The sequence below is a fragment of the Ambystoma mexicanum genome, chromosome 12, assembly GCF_040938575.1.
Source record: "Ambystoma mexicanum isolate Mex_15411 chromosome 12, UKY_AmexF1_1, whole genome shotgun sequence".
Lineage (NCBI taxonomy): Eukaryota > Metazoa > Chordata > Amphibia > Caudata > Ambystomatidae > Ambystoma > Ambystoma mexicanum.
The window spans coordinates 1,054,684,987-1,054,708,873 of record NC_090936.1 but is presented as its reverse complement, the minus strand read 5'-3'; the positions used below and the strand labels follow the sequence as shown (position 1 = coordinate 1,054,708,873).

The 23,887-nt window shown below is 46.8% G+C and overlaps 1 protein-coding gene across 4 annotated transcripts in view; it reads right to left on the bottom strand.

Annotated features, from left to right (window-relative positions):
- AHCYL2 (adenosylhomocysteinase like 2) overlaps positions 1–23,887 on the bottom strand; it is a 1,110,190-nt gene that overhangs the window by 221,214 nt on the left and 865,089 nt on the right. For all 4 annotated transcript variants that reach the window (XM_069629580.1, XM_069629582.1, XM_069629581.1 and 1 more), the window contains 3 exons: positions 18,064–18,134; positions 8,650–8,744; positions 7,548–7,646 (listed from right to left, as the gene is read on the bottom strand). In XM_069629580.1, the coding sequence (XP_069485681.1) occupies positions 7,548–7,646; positions 8,650–8,744; positions 18,064–18,134 (265 nt within the window). The remainder of the gene's footprint in view (positions 1–7,547; positions 7,647–8,649; positions 8,745–18,063; positions 18,135–23,887) is intronic.

The following is a 23,887-nucleotide window of genomic DNA, read 5'->3' as shown; positions in this document are numbered from 1 at the left end:
CGTCTACAATACAATATCCCTGAATCAGATCTACCCCTTCATACATCTCACCTCAAATCGCTAACTAAATCCTTACCCACACCAACTCAAAAATCCACATCCCACCTAGTGACATTTTTAATTAGCAATCCTTCCATTCAAGCAGCCAAAGTATAGGAGTTTAAATTATCCCCCCGTCTCCTAGCTTATTAAATTCTAATATTTTTAGGCAATGGGAGCTTGATGGGAACACGTAGCTCAGAAATATGGGTTGAAATTTGGAAAATGTTACTATTCAACATCTGTAGCTGCCAATCTAACTCAAACTCATTTCTTTATTTTGCACCGTACATTCCACACACACCTGAGAATTGCAAAAGTAGCTGGTAATTCAACTAGCAATTTCTGGTCATGTCATGAACCAAATGCAGATTTTCATCATTTAATTTTTGATTGTAAATTGGTATATGCATTTTGGACAAATGTGGTTATGCATGCAAAATATATTTCACTTTAAAGAACCTTTGTCACTCTAATCTTATGATTGGCTCTATTGTTAATCCTTTTATGCAACAGATTGAATTGCGTGCACAGTTTAATTTATTCATCAGCATTGCTTATCACAACTTTACTTATGACTGGATAAATACTTCCAACTTGTCTTTTACTGCCATGGGTTGTCCCCCCCAGTGCCAAGGCCTTTTTTGGTGATTTCGGTATTTCACCATTCAAAGCCTTCTAACATTTTCTCCTCCATTAACACCTTAAGTGCCAAGGACGAGCTATCTCGTCCTTGACACTGGGGAGGTGATCCCAAGGACGAGATACCTCGTCCTTGGCACTTAAGGGGTTAACAGCTGGTGGAACTCGATTTGCTCTACTCATCGGATTGAAAAATGTCATGCATTCTGTAGATTGTTTACACAAATTAAACAATTTAATGTGTTTATTCAATACCTTACCAATTCGTAATTATCTGTTCCACAAAAGCACATTTGAAATGTTTACGCCTTATGTTTATATTACCTGTTAACAAATTTGCCTAATGAAAATTATTAAGAATCTGTTTTGACATTCTAATAAAAAGTAGATGTAATGTTATTTTACTCACCTGTAAATTGGCTGTGCCTCTTTCCTAAAAATTAATGCTGTTGGGTTTACCAACTATTCCTTTCAGAGAACAGGTGTATACGTTTCCCAACTGGGTTGTGCTTCTCTTGACTTGCTATTATAGCCTGTCCAGAATAAGTCTGCATTAGGTTTTACCTACCTAGAATACCCTTGAGTCATTCATAAAGTCTAACTCTGGGTTTTGCTTTCCCTGGTCTTTTTTAGATGGACACAAAACCAGTCTGAGGTTTATACCTGCCTTTATTTGTATAGCGCACCAGGCCCGATGGCAGCCGGGCGCATATCTTATGGCAGGTACATACATGAATGGCAAAGTACAGTTACAATCAAAAAATCAATCCCTTATTAGGAGACAGCATTCATAAAGGCGGTAGAGTACAGGGAAGGACTGGGTCAGCTGTAGCGGATAGCCAGAGCTTGGCTTTGCGTTTGAATAAGGTAGGGGAAGGCATGGTTCTGATGGTGAGTGGCAGTTGGTTCCAGAGTTTGGCCGCAAGGACTCGGAAGCTTTGAGTTGCTGATAGCTCCTGTAAAAAGTGTATAGGTTTTACTTACCTTGAGTATCCTAAAATAAGTTAGAGTTGCACTGAAAAGCAACTGTAATTGAATATTACACCCCAAGGTCCAACTCCTAGTATAACTGTGGGTTATTACAAAAGAAGTTATAGGTTTTTACTGTACCTAGAAAGTGTTCCACTATTCATAAAAAGTGTATTGTCAGTTGGCTTACAAAGTGATTTCTTGCTGAGCGTCACGGCACAGCTGGTAGGGTCTACTACCTGTATAATACTGAAAGTAACCTAAAAAGTAACTATTGGTTTGACTTCCCAAGAACTCCTGTTAGGTGTTTCAAATTAGGTTATATGCTTTGGTTTGTGCACCTTCAAGCATAGTGTTGTGTTCTCTATAACGTGTTCATATGATCTGTGATGGTACTTATTTCCCCCAGGATACATAGTGTTCGTGTTCCTTTGGACCATTTGAATTACAATGTCTTTGTACTGATTCTACAGCCCTCTCTCCCTCCTAAAATAAGCCTGGCTGCTCTGTCTATGCTACTATGAATTCGGGTGATACAGCCTTATACTAGAGTGGAGTCTTGTACTGCCTCATTTGAATGGTTTTACTAAGCCCTTAGTTGGACTTCCGAAACTCTGTCCTAGCAATAGGGATGGAAGCAAATGAAAGCATAAAAACATTTTAAAAAAAAAATCAGTGCATGGAACTAGATGGGTACTTCATTATTAATGTCAGTGGATGTTGAGGGTATAAAGATTCCAGTGCATGCTCTTTGTACGTTTTCTGCTTCAGTGTTTAGTTGACGTGTCCAGTCCCAAAGCTTTGCTTTACTTTTAATTTGTGCAATCAAGAGACTACCAAGCATGTTCCAATTGGAACCCACTATCTTTTCATAAAAAGCCAATATGCGCTTGGTGATCTTTTACCGCCTTGTCAGTTTCATCTGCCCTAGAGATTGGGAAGAGTTCTGCGGTGGAAGTGTCCAATTTAATTAATACAATGCTACGCCTGAGTTCAAGTATTGATGGTGATATTAGACCAAGCTCAAGCCTTATGTGTTCAACGGGGACACATCATGGTAAGCCCAACGTACTTTGCAATAGTCTAGTTTGCCATAGAAGGTAATGACACAGTAAGTACCTAGATCATACAGAATAGATGAGACAATGCTTCTTTTGTAAACTCGGAAGAGACCTTCAAAAGCTAGTTGGCACAGTTAGTAGCTAGCTGGCTAGTTGCTTCCTGAATAAATTGTTTAATGGCTTGGAATCTGAGCATAGTTTATTTTTAGTACTCTCCATAATAAGCTGCTTATTATGCTTAGTACTTAGAAGTACCCCCAAATAAGGAAATTCACTCAATTCTTGTATATAATTAGAACCAATGTACCAAGCGTTAATCAGCATTAATTGGGTGGTGTTGAGGCATTATTTTAGACTTGTCAAAACTGATCTTGAGATAATTGGCAGCAGAACAGGCTGTAAGAGCAGTGAGTAAATGCCTGTGGCAGACATATTTGATCCAAGAGTAGACTATCATTAGCGTACACAAGCCATGTGTTAGTGGAGTTTTACTCAAGTCCACTTGAGGCAAGACTATGAAACTATCCCTTGGTATACAGGTCCCCCACTCTTAGTATACATCTGTACTACCAAAAGGATCTGGTAGAATGGCAGAGCCGACACGCTTGTTTTATGAGGAGGCTGTAGGTAAGTACACTGAACCCATTCAATAAAATAGTCCAAAGAAACTCTTACACACTGAAAGTTATATTAAAATATCAGTTGTTTTTATATACACAAGGCAGGTAAGTAAACACTCTTCTAGACTAACCAATGCACGTAGTAATTATTCACAATACTTTTCAATGGGGACTGCTTCAATTGTAGTTTGCGGTTAGAATTGTTAGAGAATGACACTGATGACATTTCTACTGTATTACTAGTAGTGCCGCACACTCGAATAGATTACAGATGAATGGTAACTGCATTCAGATAATAAAGTTACAGCAGACAAAGTCTGTAGGAAGGAAAATAGGGCTATTCACACTTTAGCAACAATGTATTTTGTAAGCGCTTTGTTAGTCTAATCCCCAACTATCCAAAAGTCAGTGCAGGAGTGGAGCAAAAGATTTATGTAGCAGCTGGAAAGGTAAAGTTCCTACGTTAGTCACTTAAATAAAAATGCTCAGCAAAATAACACAAGTTATAGGGACCTAGCAAAGGACAATCTAAAGGACAGAAGCTGCTAAGCCTGTGCAAGAGGTATGGGTGGACACCCAAACATGGTGTAACACTGCAGTCACAATGGAGCGACTCTTAGGCTTAAGGTAAATTCTACCTTTAGCCCCATAGTACCTTAGGATAGAAGAAGCAAATGTAGCGGATTCTCGCCTGTGCAGCAGCAACCTACCCGGTCTCCCGATTCCTCAGTCCGATGATGAAAGGAAGGACTCCGAATGGGTTGTCACAGCAGCAGTAGCGCGAGAGGACCCTCAGCACAGATTTCTTCTGTCTCCCACATTAGTTTGCGGTTTTGGCACCTTTTCTTTAGCAACAAAGGACTGTTATAGGCGGGTCGATCTTCCTCAATTCCGCAGTCCTGCACTCTGGTGAGGTGGGATCGTGCTTCTGGAGGTCCAACTGGAGTTCACCAAAATTCTGGCAGGATTTCTCCTTGCAAAGACGTTGGACTGCAAATTGCCTTTCCAGCACCTCGGGGGAAGGCTCAATCTGCAATTCATCTTGGGGCTGGGTTGGTCCCACCAGCCAAAGGGAAGGAGTCCTCTTCAGAGCGCCTCTGTCGTTAAGAAAACAGTGTCAGGACAACAGTGGTCACTTCACGGTTACTGGAAGGGTCTGCAAGCGTGTCTGGTCATTTTCAGATTCAGATCTTCTGTTCCAGTGGTCGACTTGCCTTCTGCCTCAGGAACCTCACCTTATAGTCTCCCAGCAGTTTACAGAAAAGGGTGGGTGGCTGTCCAATCAGGACAGCCAGCCCCACATTGGGAACTGGTTCCATTTAGGCACTCTAGCAGAAAAACGACAGGTGAGTGTTAAACTCCTCCCCTGCTTAGTGCCTTCTTAGACACACTGGAGCCTAGGCAGGGACACCAACAGGTTCCTGACAAAGGCAAAACACACACAGACCTCACCCTTCCAGAATGTTAGAAGGGCTGATAAAGGACAACCACATGAGAAATGGAGAACAAAGAAAGAAGCCACCATTTTCGAACATAGTGACCCTATTGTGCATTACCGAGACTGAATACAGTCTGCGGTAAATAACTGCACAATAGTTGGTAGAACAGGTGCACAGCTTCCAGCCATAACTGAAGGGTTGTTACTGCGAGTATAAAGTCACAAGAGCAGTGAGAAGGGGGATACCAGGTATCCCTTTAGCACTCCACACAAGGAGGTGTGTGTTAATCTTTCATAAGTTACAGTTTTAGGAAGGATACAAAGTATGCCTCTATCATTAAGCGCAGTAGTTTTTAAAGGATAGTCAAAGGATATCAAAGGAGAAACCAAAAGGTTCCCAGCAACAATGGACATATGGGCTGGCTGTGTGCTGCAAAAGTGTAACACAGAAGCCTTTAAGCGGTATGGAGGAAAGCAGACTCCATAAGATAAGGTAATACTAAAAGAACAGAGTTCCCAAAAAATCCGAGCAATAAGAATGAATGAGGGGAAAAAGGGCACCGCTTATTCAGGTTAGAAAGAAAAAGGTCCAGAAGTCCAGCAAAATGTGCTGGGGGTCTCACTCGGAGAGGGGATCATGCAGAACACTGATAAATCTCCCTAACACTATGCAACATGAGTTTTACCCGACAATGTTGCTAGACAAGTGATCTATCAAACTGTCCAAGCAGGTGCTCCAGAACCATCAAGGACCACATCGACACCCTCGCTCAAGACTTGGCAGATTTCTGCAATCACTCTCTCGCCATTGGATCTTTCCCCTCTCACCTCAAGCACTCCCTTGTGCATCTCCTCCTTAAAAAGCAGTCTGCCGACCCTACCTACCCGGCTAACTATCGCCCGATCACCATCACTCCCTTTCCTGGGCAAACTCCTGGAAAAGCTGGACATCTCCCAGCTTACTCTCCACACTGAATCTGTTGGCTGTCTCCATTACCATCAGTCTGGCCTCAGAGCAGCCAGAGGCACGGAAACTGCTCTTCTGAACACCTGTGAAGATCTGCACTCCAACCTTGATTCCAGCCTTTCTGCTGTCCTCATCCTACTTGACCTTTCCTCTGCTTTTGACACAGTCAATCACGTCATCCTGATCGACTGAGCAAGAACCTGGGCATCACGAATCAGACCCTGGAGTGGTTGACCTCTTTGACCGACTCTCCCAGGTCCAACTTGGGTCCTTTCTCTCCACTACCTCTCTCTCTCTATATCTCTCCACATACAGTGTTCCCCAGGGCTCTACCCTCTCCCCCAGGCGTTTCAATGTCTACTTGGCCCGCCTCATCTCAACTGTCTCCTCTAACTTTAAGTGTTATGCAGATGACACTCTGCTCTCTTTTAGGCTCCCCTCAGCCTCCTCTCCTCTCTCGCTCATTCCTATCCGAGATTCAGGTTTGGTGCACCTCCAACGATCCGTCTTAATGCTAGTAAGACAGAGATCCTTCTGATTGGGACCCCTGCTCACGTTTTCCCTCACTACGGCCACCCTCCTTGGGCTCTCTGGCTTCGCCTTCCTGTGAGGCAAAACACCTTGGTGTCATCTTCGACTCCACCCTCTCCTCACATCACAGACCTTGCTAAGAAGGTCCACTACCAGTTGCACGGCCTCAAGAAGTATTCTTCCTTTCTCACCCCTCACCCCAGACGCTCACTGTCTGAAGAGCCCTGGTTGCATCTAGGCTGGACTACTGCAACAGCCTCTTTCTCACCCTACCTTCCTCTACTTTCCGTCCTCTGCAACTAATCCGTAATAGGTCTACGAGATTGGTCCTTGGCCTCAAGCCCAGTGACTATCTCTCCAGCCCTGAAATCTCTCCACTGGCTCCTGGTGGCTGCAAAGATCAAGTTCAAGACCCTCTGCATCGTCCACAATGCTTTCCGGGGACATGGCCCACACTACATCCAACTCTCTCTCGCCCAAAAGACTTTCCTTATCGAGCCCTTCCCTCAGCTACCTCAAACTGAGTGTCAGATGCTTCTCCAGGAGGAGAGTGGAGGGTAGATCACTGTCCTCTGCATGCGCCTCCCTCTGGAATGGCCTGCGTGCCCCTCTCAAACTTGATCCGGACCACCTGAAGTTCCGGAAGCAGCCAAGACATTCATTTTTTCCTCTTTCTCTCCCTCTCTCCCCAGTGGTCCTACCCGTTTGCTGTGCCGACTGGTTGCTTGGCTACCCTTACTGGTTATGAATCAGTCTCCCCTGCACTGCCGTTGTGCCTACCGCACACTTAGGGGCTGTAACTATAACCCTACAGTTCCCTGCCTCCTTGCACTTAGCCAGAGCTGCACTGCCCTGGCCGCACTTACAGCAATGCTGCCCTGATTGCACTCCCACACCCCTTTCCCTCTCCCTGGCACATTTGCTTCTGCCTTCCCCCTGCACATTGTGTTGTTGCACTTGCATGCACGATCTGAATGACACATTGCATGTTAAAATCTTTTGTCTTGTCCTGCCTTGTCTTGTCACGCCTAGAAACACTTGTGTACAGTAGTGTTATAAATGACATATTACCTATTTCAGGTGATAGTTATTTGTGCCTTTAATTATAGCAGGCATGTCTGCAACAAAGGTTCGGGGGTGAAAATACTTTTCTGTTCACATTTTTATATTAAGAACACTGTTCAAGGCAAGGCACAGAGCTGATCCAGCAGAAGAAAACAGAGCGAGTGGATTTGCTGTTAAAGAGAGAACGGATACCCTTTACATGCTCAACACTTTACCTCTGCCAGCAGAACGATCCTCTTCCCATCTGGCCAGATGACGTGATCTACCTGAGACCTCACACGTTCCCATGTAAGTTCTGGAGTGCGTAAACTGGCCTGGAACAGATCATTATCAGTTACAGATTAATTAAGGGCAACCAAGCAAGCACAATTGAATAAACTAACGGGATACATCACAGGACGAAGATGCATTGAAAAACACTGACTGCTAAGGGATGAATAGGGGCAGAAGATGCCTGGACACGCTCAGACACATAATAGGAACATGCATCGGGAAATAAGAACTGCACTTCTTGTAGATGATACAATGACGATTAAATAACCACCCTTCTTTCTGCTGCTTCAAGCCTCAGAATAATTTACCTAAATCTGATCTGTCTTTTGGCATAAATGCAAGTACAGCTACTTAGGGTGACAAAAAAAACTGACAAGTGATGGATAGAAAACTTTGAATGAATCCCATCACTGTTCAGGGCACCCTAACAAAAAACAGTTTCTTCAACTGACCAAAGGCTAATCCATTTGATACAATGAATTCCTGACTGCTTCCAAATTATGCTGTCACAACGAGCCAAACCCTAGTGGAGACATGATCAAACTGAGCTCCTTGAATAGCACATTACCAGTGAAAGCAGTATTCGAGATACCCTGAAACACAGAAAACAAATGGGAGATGGATGGTCAATGCCTTTTCACTTGTGTAAACAGCTCTACCGATTTTCACATTACTTGGATTCACCTGCACTTCCTAGCTCATTAATGCTTTAGGTACAGCAACACATCACAGGACAGTTCAGGTTGCTTTTGTAGCATACCGGTTAATTTTAGTCAGGCTATTTGTGGTAAATAAATGGTTTCATTTAGGAGCATCACTCCCTGGGTCTAGAGATTCCACATAGAAAGAGTGCCACTGAAGCACTTTGTTTCATAGTGCTATCCCAGCATTACACATTTACTGTTTTCCAAAAGAAAACAGAAGAGCTTTCCCATGTTCTTGCTTCGCTATTATTCAACTGTTATGTTGGGTCTTTACGTTACCTGCAATAATGGCAACATGATATTAAAACATAAATGCAAGTAGATGGACAATAATTCTTACCACATCAATTTCCGTGTTGGAGTGTCCCATGTTACAGACAATGCAGCCGTTCTTCATTCGGTCCAAGTGCTCTCGTGTCACAACATTTTTGTTCCCTTGCCAAGAAAATATCAAGAGACATTGAACACAGGACAGCATAAATAGCACATGGCATCTAATCACAAACATACTTGTGTGCTTTAAATTCCTAGGTACACATTGAAGGCAGAATTTCATTTTCTGGTTCTCCAACTTCCTGGGTCCCTGAAACTTTTTGCTAGCTTCCTTGTTTTTTTTGCTTCCTTTGTTGGCTAGAGAGAGGCTTCCACCGACTTCTTTCTGGAGGTACGGCTCTTAATAGCCCATATGGTTACCAGGGCAAGCATGTACCACTTTATATAACCCTGAAAGTAAGCTGTGGATACGGAGGTGGCGGCTGTGATTTAGTTTGATACACCAGGGCTGTAGCCACTTTTACCACATTAGGAGCTCAATAAACCTATAAAGTAGCCAAAAGGGAATTAAAGCATTTTTAAGCTCTGCCCCCACACCCCATTTTGTTTTGCGCCATCCTTATGTCCAGGTGGGCCAAGGGGCATGGCTAAAATGGGTGCATTGCTGGTGAAGGTTCATCCTGAGCCCAAAAAAAGACAGATTTAATTTCAACCAGAGTAGGGTGGTTTAAAATCAGGTGGACTTCACAGTTTACATCCTGCGCAGATGGCCCAGTGTTTGCCAGTTCTTCGAGCCAGCCTAATTGGCTGGCTGTCAAAAAATGTTTGTGCTCACCTGTGGATTGTTTGGCGGGTTGAGTTAATGGGAGACCCCGTGCATTCCGCAGATCCATAGCTCAACTCCTGGAAGACCGCTGCAAAAGATGGACTACAGCCGAGAATCCTGATGTGGCCATACTGGCTGGTCCCTGGCTCCTGTGTCCTCGATTACTGCTCCTCTGGTGATGGAATCCCATACTGGCTGGACTGGCTGTTCCTTACAGGGAAAACGTCGAGATTTGCAGTGCTGCCCCCATGGTAAATCCTTCTGGCCCAAATGCCTTAGGGTGAGGAGTCTTCCTGGCCTGGAAATTGAGCAGCTTGTGATGCTCTGCTTCAGCTCCATTTTTGAGACATCCTGGGTTGCCTCTTGATGTTGCCCCTGTTGTGGAACCATTTTTTTTGCAGGCTGGATATCTCTTCCTACTCAATAGCAAAACAAGAGTAGACGGCTGGAAGGTTTCAAATAAAACGTAACCTCTGGCACTGCGCTAGGCAACCCTCCAAACCATAGTTCTTTGCCTGCCAACCCATTTCAAAAGGGGAATGACCATATGGAAATCGGACATGGTCCCACCCCGAAAAAGGGGTAGTCTAACCTTAACTGCTTGGTCACATCACTTCTGCACGAGACCACAAGCATCCCCCAGACATGTGCCGCCTCATTTGCCGTCATAAGTGAGCAGTAGCTTGACTCGTCCCTTCCTGCTGCCCTGGAACCTTGGAGGGGCTCTTCCATACTCCTGTCACAGTCTTCATGGCTGCCGAGTCTTTGGTCTCCTGGGAGGTCAACCCGGGTGTCTTTTTTTACTCGCTTGGTTGTGTGGATCCTTGTTGGATCGTCATCTTTCTACTTGATGTTCCCAACCGCAGATAGCTGGACATAAACTTGACACCCAATCAACTGTGTCCCAGCTGTTCCAGGGCTGACTTCTTCACATTCTGTGACACGAGTACGTACCCCCAGGGCAGCATAGAAAGAGGACGCCCACGAGATGTCCATTGGAAATGTGGAAGAGATTTGCCTCCAAAGAATCTCAACCCTGGACCACAGGGAGGTGCTAAGAGGAGTTTCACAGAAAAAAATGCTCAACCCAGTGATTTAGATTAAAAAAAAAAAAGGGTCTAGCAGCACGAAAAAACCAGTTAGGTACCAGCATTCCTTTCCAGGTGGGTTTTCATGATCTGGCACCAAAGGACTTGTGCCTTTAGCCAGCGATGGCCCAGGCAGACCTTCCCACAACATTAGCATTCAAGCCTGCATCAGCGATTTTATGAGGAAGACTAGAACGCTCAAGGAAATCATGTAGATGGTTCATGGCAGATAAATGAAGGCACTACAGCAGTAGAGGATCCCAGGTTGGGGATAATGGCCAGTGGGACACTCAGATGTCCTACACTGAAGATATGGCCGAGTGGTGAAGTCTCACTCTTATGGACACCAGTAGCAGGCCACAGCCGCCACGTGGAAGATCCTAGCAGAAACAGTGGGATGTGGCAGTAAACAGCCTAAAAACCAATCCCAGTGACCCAGCAGATGTGGGGAGATTGCAGAATAATTGCGGGGTTCCGGACTGGTCCTGCAGGAGCACAAATACACACCGACATATGCCCAAGTCACTGTACTAAGGTTTTGCCAAGTTAAGGCTTTAAAATTGGCACATTGGGAAGCAAAGAAAAACACCTTCCTCTTGCATCAGTTTGGCAGACCTGACACCTTCAAGTTCCAGAAACAAAGCAGCAAGAAAGAATAGGGGCTGGGCAGAGCCTAAATATCACTGCAGAAAAGGGAAGGCCAAAGGCCAGCCCACCAATCACTGAAGGTGGTTGGGTGACAATTGTAAGATGACCAACTACGCTAGATGTTCACTGGGTTTGCCACGTTGCCATCGCCATCCCCATAGGAAGTGAGAGAGAGAACCACTGGCTTAAACCAGTAAGGATGAATATGCAGGTGCTACCAATGTGGAAGGACCAATATGGCTGTTCCGACTATGGTGACAGCCATTTTAAGGACATCAAGTGGTCACCCTGAACAAAGTAAGCACTGAAACACAAAGATTTACATGTATATTTTTTTTAAATATACAAAAAGTCGTTGCCCCAATGGCTACCAAAAAGGTACATAGGTCTACCAATATGGTAAATGGATTGCAGCCCAGGGGAAGCCAAAACTAAACTGTACCTGCCACCAACCTAATTCCTAAAACCTGTATTGGGGGTTACAAGTCACAAAAGTGCAAACATGGGGAGCCTCAGAGGCAACCCTAGGATTGGGCTCCATAGGGGCAGCCCAATAACATACTTTGTGTAAGGTATAAAGGGCTGTAATGGTAGGGGGACTTCATTAAAAAAAATACCCACAGCCATCAAAAAGAAGTCAATGATCCAACAAAGCAAAAGGGAATAAAGCAGAACTGTGAGGGGTCCCTAAAAGGTGGCACTTGAATCCCCAGAAATTCAGACTGAACATCTGGAATAAACATGTTTGATGGTAGGAGATATATTTGCATAGGCCTAATATGTAATGCTCTTTTAGGAAGAGAAAGCAAAGTGCAAAAAACAATCAACCAGTTATACAATTCTTCCCTTTGCCCGTGTAAAAGGTGCCTAGAAGATGCGGAGTGTTGTGTTTTACAGCAAATAAGTCAATCTTTGGAGAATCCAACATGCTGAAGTTAAACAGGGTACATAAGCTCTTTACTTCCAATATGCACGAGGATGTGATACAACTGTCCAGGTCTGCCTCCTCAACCCATACTCGAAGTTCGTGCCCAGGACAGATGCTCTGTGCTGCAAGCACTAAGTGGGTAGGAAAAAATGTTTTGGTTGGTAAATACAAGTCATGAAAGGTAGAGGGGGCGCTCAAGGGTGGAAAGGCAGAGTTTTGGGTTTTCTGGGTATGGAACCTATTGTAAGAAGGTTCACGGATGGGGAGAAACACCAATCATCCTGCACTTGCCACCAGCTGGCCGTACCTTTACCTATTGTTATTTATTCTACTATCCCATGTACTGCACTGTGTCCCCCCCCCCCGCACTTACCCCTTCCCCTGCACTTGTGCGATCTGAATGGATCGTTGTCTTTGTCTTCCCACTATTAATCCCTCCCTTGCCTCATCGCACCTTGAAACACTTGTCTATAGGCGCATTATAAATGCCATATCATAACCTAGAAAAAAAACAATGTGGGTCAATGTGGATGGACTACATAGGAGATGTAACTATTTGTTTATAGTATAAGCACTCATTTGCAAAATAAAGTAATTAAATTTGGCCCAAATGTGCCTAAAAAATGAAGGATGCAACACAGTGGAGACGGCTCCCTTGTTAAGGTAGGTAGGTAGGTTCTGGGGAGGGGCTTTGTGAACATGTCCAACGAGAACCATTCAATTAAAAAGGTGTAAAGGTTCATTAACAAAACGTAGAACAATTTACTTACAAACTGGTAACAATCTTTTGACTTGATGTTCCTCCAACGTATTCCACATCTTTGACATGTAATCATGTAATGTCCACAGCTGTGCACTTCGGAAATGTTTTCGGCAGAGGGTGTCCTGCGTCAATGATGTTGGGTCGATGTCCTTCGAAGGCCTCCGTCGAGGGCGACATCACCGGATGTTATAAATAGGACGCACGGCGCCTGTAGCTTCATTTTATGTTTTTTCCACTCAGTACGTGTGGCACTAATCCAATGCCTGCTGGACTGCACATAGCCTTGCGGAAATGTAAGCTGAATTCGCATAGGAAATTCTCCAGAGGGGCAGGTCGGGAGGGCGTTGTAGAATACGCTGGAGAAACATCCATTCGAAAGAACGTTAACAGTTGGTAAGTAACTTGTTCTTCGAATGGATTGTGTCCTCCAACGTATTCCACGTCTTTGTCAGACTCCCAAAGCAGTACCATAAAGATGGAGGAGGGAAAAGAATTTAGAGTACCCAGTCAGATCGGGGGAATAAAGTACCGCCTTACCATATATCTTGACCATGGATCATATCCAAGGAGTAATGTCTAACAAAAGTGTGGATAGAAGACCATGTGGCTGCTTCACAAATATTCCCAATAGGAACTCCCCGTTGGAGGGCGGTGGAAGTAGCCACGCCCCTAGTAGAATGAGCTCGCAACCCTTCAGGAGGGTCCTTACCCGCCAATCAGTAACACTCCGTAATGGTGAGGATAATCCACCTGGACAAGGTCTGTTTGATAACAGCCTGACCCAAACTGTGTCCAGCATATCCACAAAGAGTTAATCGTCCACTCTGACCCTGGACATCCTAGAAATGTAAAAGCTCAGAGCTCTCCTAGGATCCAACCTATGGAGCCGCTCCTCTTCCTTACCAGGATGAGGAGGATAGAAAGACGGAAGAACCACTTTCTGACTCAAATGAAATTCAAACACTACCTCAGGTAGAAATGAAGGACGTACCCATAGTACAACCCTGTCCTTGTGGAACACAGTAAAGAGCAGCTTAGATGAAAGTGCCTGCAATTCACTCTGCGAGCGGAAATAACCGCAACCAAGAACACTGTCCTGAAGGACAAGGATCTCAAAGGACAAGAGGGCAAAGGTTCAAACGGAGCACCTATGAGAAATTTCAAAACCAAGTTCAAATGCCAAACCGGCACCTGGAAAGGGGACGTGGGAATACATTAGTTAGTCCTTTAAGAAATTGAGAAATCCAAGGAATCTTAAATTAAGAGCATTCCTCAGACGAGCGCTTAAATATAGGCAACGCCACAAGGTAACCTTTAATGGTACCTACATGAAGGCCCCTGTGGGCCAGAGAAAGTAAGAAAGACAAAACCATAGGAATGGAACACAAAAGGATCAACATTTTGTCCTCTGCACCAATCACAAAACTTGCGCCAACAGCAACAGTACAGGGATTTTGTTGCTGGCCTTCTGGCTGAAAGAAACACCTCCATCACATTATCCGTGAGGTCCCAATCCTTATAGCTCAATCTTTCAGATACCAAGCGTGAAGGTTGAGAGTCCTGACCTCTGGATGGAGAACCTGACCCCCCCCCTCAAGAGAGCAGATCCTCTCGGTAGGGAAGACGTCATGGAGGGGAGATGGACATTTCCAGAAGGTCCGGGTACCACGCTCTCCTGGCCCAGTCTGGAGCAATGAGGATAATGTGCGACCCGAAACTCCGTAACACTTGAGGAATGACATGGACTGGAGGAAGCGCGTACAGCAGTGGGAATGACCAACCACCCACAAACGCGTCTAAGGCTCGTCTCGGAGGAAATTCCCTTGAGCAGAATCTCTCGCACTTCTGGTTGGCATTGGTGGGGAAGAGATCCACTTGTGGGGATCCCCAAAGGGCGAAGATTTCCTGAAGGACTTCCTGAGCCAACTCCCACTCGTGAGAGACCGTGCTCTGTCTGCTCAGAGCAAACCCCGCTGCATTTTTGTCTCCGGCCAGATGAACTGCCGAGATTGAAATTCCCTGCTGGATGGCCTAGAACCAGAGCTGCATTGCCTCTCTGCACAACGGGAGTGACCCTACTCCTCTCCCCTTTTTTGTTGAGGTATTGCATGGCCACTGTGTGGTCTGTCATGATCATGATACTCTTTCCCCCCCACGCAGACGGCAGAAAAGGCTTCACGGCAAGCCTGACGGCCCTCAGCTCTAACAGATTGATGTGGAGTTTGGACTCTGACGGAGACCAACGACCGCTGGCGGCCAAGGCGTTGGCATGAGCGCCCCATCCTGTGTGGGAAGCATCCGTCACTACAGTCACCTCCGGCCATGGTTGCCAAAACCGCTCCCCCTTCATCAGGTTCCCTTCGTTGGCCCACCACAGAAGATCCTGGGAGACCGAGAGTGGAATCTGAACGGGATCCGACATCTTGCCTGAGAACTGCAACCACTGCATCTTGAGATGCCATTGCAGGGATCTCATCCGCAGACTGGCCTCTGGCCTCAGAAAAATGCAGGATGCGATGAGGCCGAGCAACCTTAAGAATTCGAAAGCCGGGAGAAACTGGGCGCATTGAAACTTGTCCACCATCTGCACAATGTGATGAGCCCTCACCTTGGGAGGCAAGCACTTCCAAGGACGTGTCCAACACAGCCCCTATGTACTGGAGCTATTGGGAAGGTGTCAGGTGAGACTTCTTGAAATTGAGGGAGAAGCCCAGCCTGTGGAGGGAGCAGCAGGTGAGACCGAGGTGAGCCAATGCTTGCTCGGGAGAGCGTGCATGGATCAGCCAGTCGTCCAGGTAGGGGAAGATGTGAATCCCCTTTCGCCTGAGATACACTGCCACCACTACCATGACCTTGGTGAAGACCCTTCGGCGGAGGTCAATCCCAATGGCAGGACCCGAAACTGAAAGTGAGCCGTCAGCCACAAACCTCAGGTACATTGTGCTTGCGATGAATCGGCACATGAAAGTAAGCATCCAGTAGGCCCAGAGACACTAACCAATCCTGAAGTTGAAGGGCCTGGAGGACTTGAGAAAGAGTAACCATATTGAACTTGTCCTTCCTGGGAAGTTTGTTCAACCAACGCAAGTCCAGGATGGGTCTCAATCCCCAGTCTTTCTTTGGGATTAAAAAAATAAGGGGAATACCAACCCTTGTTCCTCTCCACTACAGGCACCAGTTCTATAGAGCTTTTCTCCAGCAGGGTCAAGATTTCCTGCACAAGGAGCGTATCTGTAAGCTTCAAAGAGAGTTTCCCCGGTGGATAGTCGTGAGGCCGCTTTAGGAAGGGAAGGCAGTAGCGTGGGCTATTGTATCCAGAACCCATGCATCAGAAGTAATGGATCCTCTTCGAGGCAGCCTGCCCCCAACCGGCGAAACATGGCCTGGCTTCATGACTGTTTAGGAGCGGCTTAGGCAGTGCCTGAAGGCAAGGAGGCAGCTGCCTGAGCGGCTTTGGCACCTCCATTTCCCCGACCACCACGGGTGCTTTTTCAATGGTCCCTTTGACTGGCGGCCCCTCTCGTCCTATCAAAGGAGGAGTAGTAACGAAACAAACCTCCCCTCCACTGCTATCCCCTAGGACGAAAAGACAGAGGTTGACGCACAGCTGCGCTTAAAGATTTTGCCACAGCTCTCAAGGCTTATCAGCCTTGTTGCAAAACAAATGTGCACCATCAAAGGGGATGTACAAAAGACGTGACTGCAAATCCAGGGCAAAAGCCGACTTCCGTAACCACGCAAATCTGCTTATGACAGTGCTTGCAGCCATTTACCGGCTAACACTGTTGGCCGTATCCAAACCAGACTGAAGGGATTCACACATAGCATCCTTGCCATCTTGCAAGAGAGCAGGGAACCCATCCCTTTCTGGAATATGCTCAGCCGCTAAAGAAACAGATCCACAGAGTGTGTGAAAACCTTGCTAAGGCACAAGCGGAGTTGGCCGATTTCAACGCCATGCTCGCCGCAGAAAATACCTTGCGAGCCCAACCGTTGAAGCGTTTGTCGTCCCGATCAGGAGAGATGGTAGGGTACGCCGCCTGCCTTGAGGTGGCCATAGCCGCCTGAACCACCAAACTCTCGGGAGTGGGGTGAGTGGATAAGTAGCTGGGGTCGCTAACGGAAGGAAGGGCGGTACTTCTTTGTCAGTGATTAACAGCCAGAAGAGATTCCGGAGACTGACAAGCAGCCGCCACCCTAGTGAGATGAAAAGGTAACACCGGGTCAGAGGACGGACCTTGGTCTAAGATGTCCGTAAGATCATCTTGTACAGAAATTTCAGGAGGACTGGACCAGCCCAGATACTCCATCACCCTAGCCATGAGCCGCCTGTATGATGACTCTGCATGAGCCCCAGGCTCAGGCCTGCCAAATTCCACTTCTGGAGAAGTGTCCAACATACTGGCATCATGGAGAGTTTGCCTCAACTTCTCTAACTGACAGTTTTCAGAAACGACAGGAGCCACATCCTGCTGAACAGGGTCCTCAAAATCAGCAGAGGACTTCGTTGGGCATGCCACTTTCGAGGCACCATCCTTCGAGGACGGGGAAGGTGACCGGTGATGGCACTTCCTAGAATGCTGGGACGAGGAAGAAGAATGGCAGGTACCACCATGGCCGAGATCCCCGGGCCTCCTCCAGACGCAGGGAGTAGTCTCTCGAGTAGTCGGTGGAAACCCCCTGTGAAGATTTAGATTTTCGGAACTTGCAGGGTTTAGAACCCCTACCCACCTGAAGCTTCCCCTTACACTCCTGCAAGGCCTTGGATAAGAAGCATTTCGAACAGTCGTCAATGTCGGGACTCTCGCCCAAGCACCACAAACCAATGCAATGCGGGTCGGTGATTGACATTTTAGACTTGCAGTCCCTGCGAGCCTTGAAGACAGACCGCGGAGTCGGAGGGGTCGAAGAAGAAGACAGGATTACAATGAAACACTCGAGGCGCGCCGAGTTCTCGAAGCAATCACGTTTTACGGAAAAAACGGAACAAGCTACGGGCACCGTGCGTCCTATTTATAACATCTGGTGACGCCGCCCTCGACGGAAGCCTTCGAGGGACATCAACACGTCGTCATCGACGCAGGACACCCTCTGCCGAAAAAGTTTCTGAAGTGCACAGCTGTGGACATTACATGTCAAAGATGTGGAATACATTGGAGGACACAATCCATTCGAAAACTCCTTTTCTAAATGTGTCACTAATCTACATAAATAATCCTTGTGTTTACCTGTGCAGGTGATGACAATGTCCACTTGTCTAATCACTTCGCTCAGTTTGACGAGACGGAAGCCATCCATGCTGAAAAGGAAGAAGGGGTATAGGAGAGGGAAACAAAACAGATCTTCAGAAGCCTACAATGTGCAGACAATGCGTGGCAATACTGTACACAAGCAAAGCAAACAAGAATTGAGAGAAATTAAAAATAAAATTCCACACTAACTGATTACAAAACTACCACAGTTAAGAGGAATCAACACATTGTTAAATAAATGCTATTTACCAATGTTAACTACTGTAATCAGAAATCAAAGCCTGGAAAGAATCCAGATACTGTTTACTAGTATAAACAACCGGCAGCTACGATATAGGAATGTTCACCATGTCTACGCTGCCCTTGGCCAATCTATATGCAGCCTCTTCATGATATGATAATAATGATGCATTTATATAGCACTTTCGCCAAAGTGATTTACATATAACATTTGCATACAATATCACCCAACTGAAGTTTGTACTCATTGATCGACCTCAGAAGGATGAAAGGCTGAGTTGGGATTCAAACATGCGACCTACATATACAGATCACAGCAGCAAGTGCTCAACCCACTGAGATATCTTACCGCCATACCCATGGTTCCTACAATGTAGCTAGCCTCAAAGAAAGAACCCAATGCCAAGTTGGTGATAAAGGGAGGGCACCGATCAGGTGATATTAAGAATCAGGGTTACTATAGCCATACAGCTACATCTGTATGGGAGATTGCTTTACATGCCCAACCTTTGAAGAACTAGTACTCATTCGCAAACAGGGAACAGGCAAACACTCCTCCAGTTATGCACCTACCCTATGGAACTCTATTCCAGTATGGCTCTGAATGCCCTTCAACTTCCCAAATCTCTAACAACGTGGCTTTTTTTAACGACACTTGACCAAGGAGGAATACCATTGGATGAACAGAGCAGAGCTCAAGTCGAGGGCACACGCAGGTGGATGGAGTCCATCCAATTTTTTCAAAGGATGGACACAGTCGCCCTGGTATTTTAAAGGTTGTGTGTAAAATTAGAACATTTAACTGTCTTCTTTGTATTGATGCCGACCTGGGGTTTCGGACAGCAGTAGCCAGGTTCGCAAACCAGGCACTTCACCACAGCTATGATGAAAAATACAGCTGAAGTTGAAATGACATTTCGGGACTGCATGTTCCAGGGCAAACATTGGTATTGATTATTGGAGTTGAAAAAATCCATACCTTTTAACTTTTCCAAACACTATTAGCAAAAATATCCTCTTCTTTGTAGGGGGGTGTTGATTTTATGAAAGGTAAATAAATGCCTTTCATCCTGTGCAATGTGTATGGTTATGGAAAGCCAATTGAACGAAATGTACATGTCATCTTGATATGCTAACTTCGAATCCCGTCGGTCCCCCAACCTCCCCCGTTGTTTTTTTTCGGACTTGACCCAGTGAGGCCCTTTAGGCAGGCTTGCGGGAGGCTCTTTCTCGAACTGAACATAATCAAGCCCCGACCGGGCCATAAAGTATGCAGACACCAGAGGATATGTTACACGTCTTCTTCATATTAAAAAGCGGCCAACTGCCATAGTCCCCAACCTGTGACATCTCGGTCCCCTCCCGCTTCCATAGCCCAATGTCCTTCATGTCATATGGCCCGAACTGAGAGCCACCCACATAACGACGTGGGAATGCCACAAGAGTCCCGTTACTACGTGACAGACCTCTGCACAGATGGCAACCCGAAGTACTGCACTGCAGTTAAAAGATGCTAGCTCAAACCCTGGCTATCCACAACTTATACAGCGCTACGCTGCTATATGGTTAGGTACGCGCTTTAAAAAAAAAAACACATTTAAAACGCATAAAAAGACTGCTATAGTGTCAACATAAGCACACGTTTGACAAGCAAATCATCCTGGACAAGACGAGCATATGTACAAAGGGCAACCCGAGTACACTAAAACGGCTGCATCGCATAGCTCGATTATGCAGAAATGTCTATGGGAAATCAGGATAGCTGCTGTACGACAGTACTGGTGTAATAATGAGCATGCGCTATTTATTGGAAGGGGAAATCTGTGGACGTTGCAACAGGAAAACTTGACATGTTCCAGTAGACAATGTACAAATTAGAATCTTGCTTGCAGGAAGCAATTAAACCCCAGGTGGCAAGCAGATGTGTGGCTTTGTCAAACACTGGATCAATCAATTTAAAATACAAGAGCTTACCACACATTGAATCTATGGTCTGCCTTTTCAACACGAATATTGCTAGGCTGTCTTAGCAAATATGCAACAGCAAATGCAAACGACCTTTACAGTTAAGCAGATTGACCCTACGTACGAGAGGCAGAAGTGGACATGAGTTCAACAACTTGTCCAGCAGATGGGATGAACACGAAGAACAGTTTTCACCCCCAAGTAAAAGCTCTCCAAAAGCAAAGGCAGAGCAACAGGACATTGGCATTCTACACTGCTCAGTACAGGGTATAGACCATAGTGACTCTTGTACAAAGTCTATAGTTCTCCTTTCTCCCTGCTGTTGGAAAAATTATCCGCGAATGAGACTTAATTGTAGCATTCTGGCAGCAGTTAATCTTTTGGGGAAAAATAATTCTGATTCAGATACAGCCACGCCTGCATCCGCATTCGCCTACTCATGCACCCTCGGGTTCCTCCCACCAGTCCTCTACTCTACATTTTATCACCCTAATGGATCAGTTTCGTAAAGCCCTTAAACCTTATCTTTTCAAATAAGTCCCGGAGCCCTAGGGTTTTGCATATTGACTGATGTCTGGCATAGTTAACCACCAGTTATTTATTATTTGCCAAATCACCGGCGTCTTTATACGGTCAGCTCTGCCCTGTGTGCGGTACCAAAGATCAAAGAAGCTCAGTCATATCAGGACTACAAGAAACGCAACGGCAAGTAACTCCTACCATCCGGCTTCCTTTCTACCACACTCGCAAGAGATGTATAAGCATATGTTGAAAGGGGGGGCAGTTAATGTTCGACAGATGATTGCTGACACAAATATGTTCTTTAGAGCATACTAGATGAACAGGGTGTCAACCCTGCAGCTAGTATCTAGTAGCATTTGAGAAGATATACGGAGTGGGTGAAGGAACTGGCTCACTGACTCTCAGTTCAGAGACCTCATGGTCCATTTTATCATGCAAAATCCGCGTCATAAAGTGTTATTTACGTAAAACATAATAGCAGTACAGACACTCATATTGTGCAAAATCGCCCCAGCTCCTGGAAACAATTGTTAGAAATTGTCGAGAGGTTTCTGATGAAGACGAAGGAACAAGTTACTTACCTGTAACTGTTGTTCTCCAACATGGGTCTGGCATGGATTCACATGCTCATGAATATTCCCCATCGTCAGGCTGGGAATCCTCGGTAAAGAAAAAAAAACAATCAGTTTCCTTTCTGATCTGTCTTTCTTAGTAGCAACCAATCACTGATCTCTGGGTCATACTGCCCCCAGCCAATGACTGCCCTCTTCCTAAGCCCCGCCTCTGGCAGCCATCCTCTGATTTGGTAGCAGGCAAAGTGGCAGTATGACCAAGTGAAGAGCCGCAGAGGGGTAGGCGGGAGGGGTAGGCGGGAGGATTCGCATGTGAATCCATGCCAGACCCATGCTGGAGAACAACAGTTACAGGTAAGTAACTTGTTCCTTCTCCAGCATGGGGTCTGGCATGGATTCACATGCTCATGAATAAAAGAATACATAGCAGTACACACATGCACAACCACGGGAGGTGGCAAAGGCTCAACATTAAGCATTACATCCAAAACTCAATATTAAGCAATTCTTACCTCCTCACCAGGCTCACCTTAGGCGAACAGGTTGTGCAGCACTGCTTGGCCGACCCTGGACTCCTCCCTGGAGTCCCGATCGACGCAGTAGAATCTTGTGAAGGTGTGCGTCGACCTCCACGTAGCAGCCCTGCAGATGTACAGCAGGGGCACACCAGACAGAAACGCCGTGGTAGCAGCGATCGCTCTGGTCGAATGGGCTCTCGGACGGCCGGGCAGCGGTCGGTTTGCCAACCGGTGACAGTGCATGATGCAGCCGGAGAGCCATCTGGAAATGGAAGTCTTCGAGAGAGCCTTCCCTTGATTCACAGACCCAAAGTTCACAAACCGCTGTGACGTCTTCCGAAAACTCTTCGTGCGATCGACGTAGAACTTCAGCGCTCTAGCTACATCCAGCGAGTGCAAAGTCCTCTCGGCCGGCGTTGAAGGCGACGGGAAGAAATCTGGTAACACCAAGGGCTCGTTGAGGTGGAAGTCCGACGGCACCTTGGGCATGAAGGAGGGGTGCGTCCTCAGCACCACCCTCGTGTCATGAAAAGTCAAGTATGAGGCTTGCAAGGTGGGGCCTGGATCTCTCCCACTCGTCGTACGGAGTTGATGGCCACGAGGAACGCGGTCTTCCATGACAGGAACTTCAAAGGCGCCGAATGCATAGGCTCGAATGGGGACCCCATGAGCCTGGTCAGCACCACATTAAGCTCCCACGCCGGGGCAGAAGCCTTCACCAGCGGGAACAATTGGAATAGTCCCTTCATAAATTCCTTCACCAGGCGATGAGACCACAAGGACGCCCGTCCCGTAGTCCTATTCTATCGGGAGATAGCAGCCAGATGTATTTTGATGGAGGCGTGAGCCAGTCCAGCTTTGGCCAGCGACAGTAGGTACGGCAGTACTTGAGGGGCCGTAATCCGCAGAGGGTTAATCTTCTGTGCACGGCACCAGACAGAGAACCTCTTCCACTTATGAACGTAACACGAGAGTGGAGGACGCCCTGGCTTTTGCAAGAACCTCTCTGCAGTCAGCCGGGATATCGTACCCTCCAAACTCTAGTGCTGCAGGAGCCAGGCCTGCAAGTTCAGCGACGCCGGGTCATGAAGAATGGCGCCTCCTTCTCTGGAGAGAAGATCGGCGTCCGCCGGCAGCTTCGCTGGTGGGGACGTTGACAAGTCCAGAAGGTCCGGGAACCAGATCTGCCTCGGGCACACCAGTGCGACGAGGATCATTCTGCACCTGGACTTCTTGAGCTGGTTGATGAGGCGGAACGGCAACGGAGGGAACGCGTATAGAAACAGGCCGTCCCAAGGGAACGAGAAAGCATTGCCATGCTCCTCGGCTGCGGGAACCTGCTGGCGAACCTCTGGCACTTCGAGTTAGTCGCCGTCGCGAAAAGGTCGATCCGGGGTTTGCCCCATCATCGAAAGAGCCGATCCGCCTGGTCCTGACGTAGTTCCCACTCGTGGCACAAGCACAGCTCCCTGCTGAGTGAGTCGGCGATGGTGTTTTTTATTCCTGCTAAGTGGATGGGAACCAGAAACATCCCCTGGCCGACGGCCCAGTGCCACAGATCCTGGGCCACCTTGGATAGGGCTGGGGATCTGGTGCCTCCCTGCTTCCGTATGTTGAACATCGTGGTGGTGTTGTCAGTGAAGATCCTCACCACTTTGTCCTTGAGGGACGGAAGGAACGAATTGCGCGCCCAGAACACTGTTCGGAGCTCCAGAATGTTGATGTGGAGAGACCTCTCCTCCGGGAGCCAAAGGCCTCTTGCGTGGAGATCTCCGGTGTGGGCCCCCCAACCCTCCAGAGAGGTGTCCGTCGTCAGTCTCCTGAAACGCCGGGGTCTGAAAGTCCATGCCTGTAATGAGGTACGCACGGGTACCCCACCATAGGATCGCCCGACGGAACTCCTCGTCGAGAGGGATCCTGTCTTCGAAGCAGCCCGTCGCCTGAAACCAGCGGGCGGTGAGGAACTCCTGTAGCGGACGCACC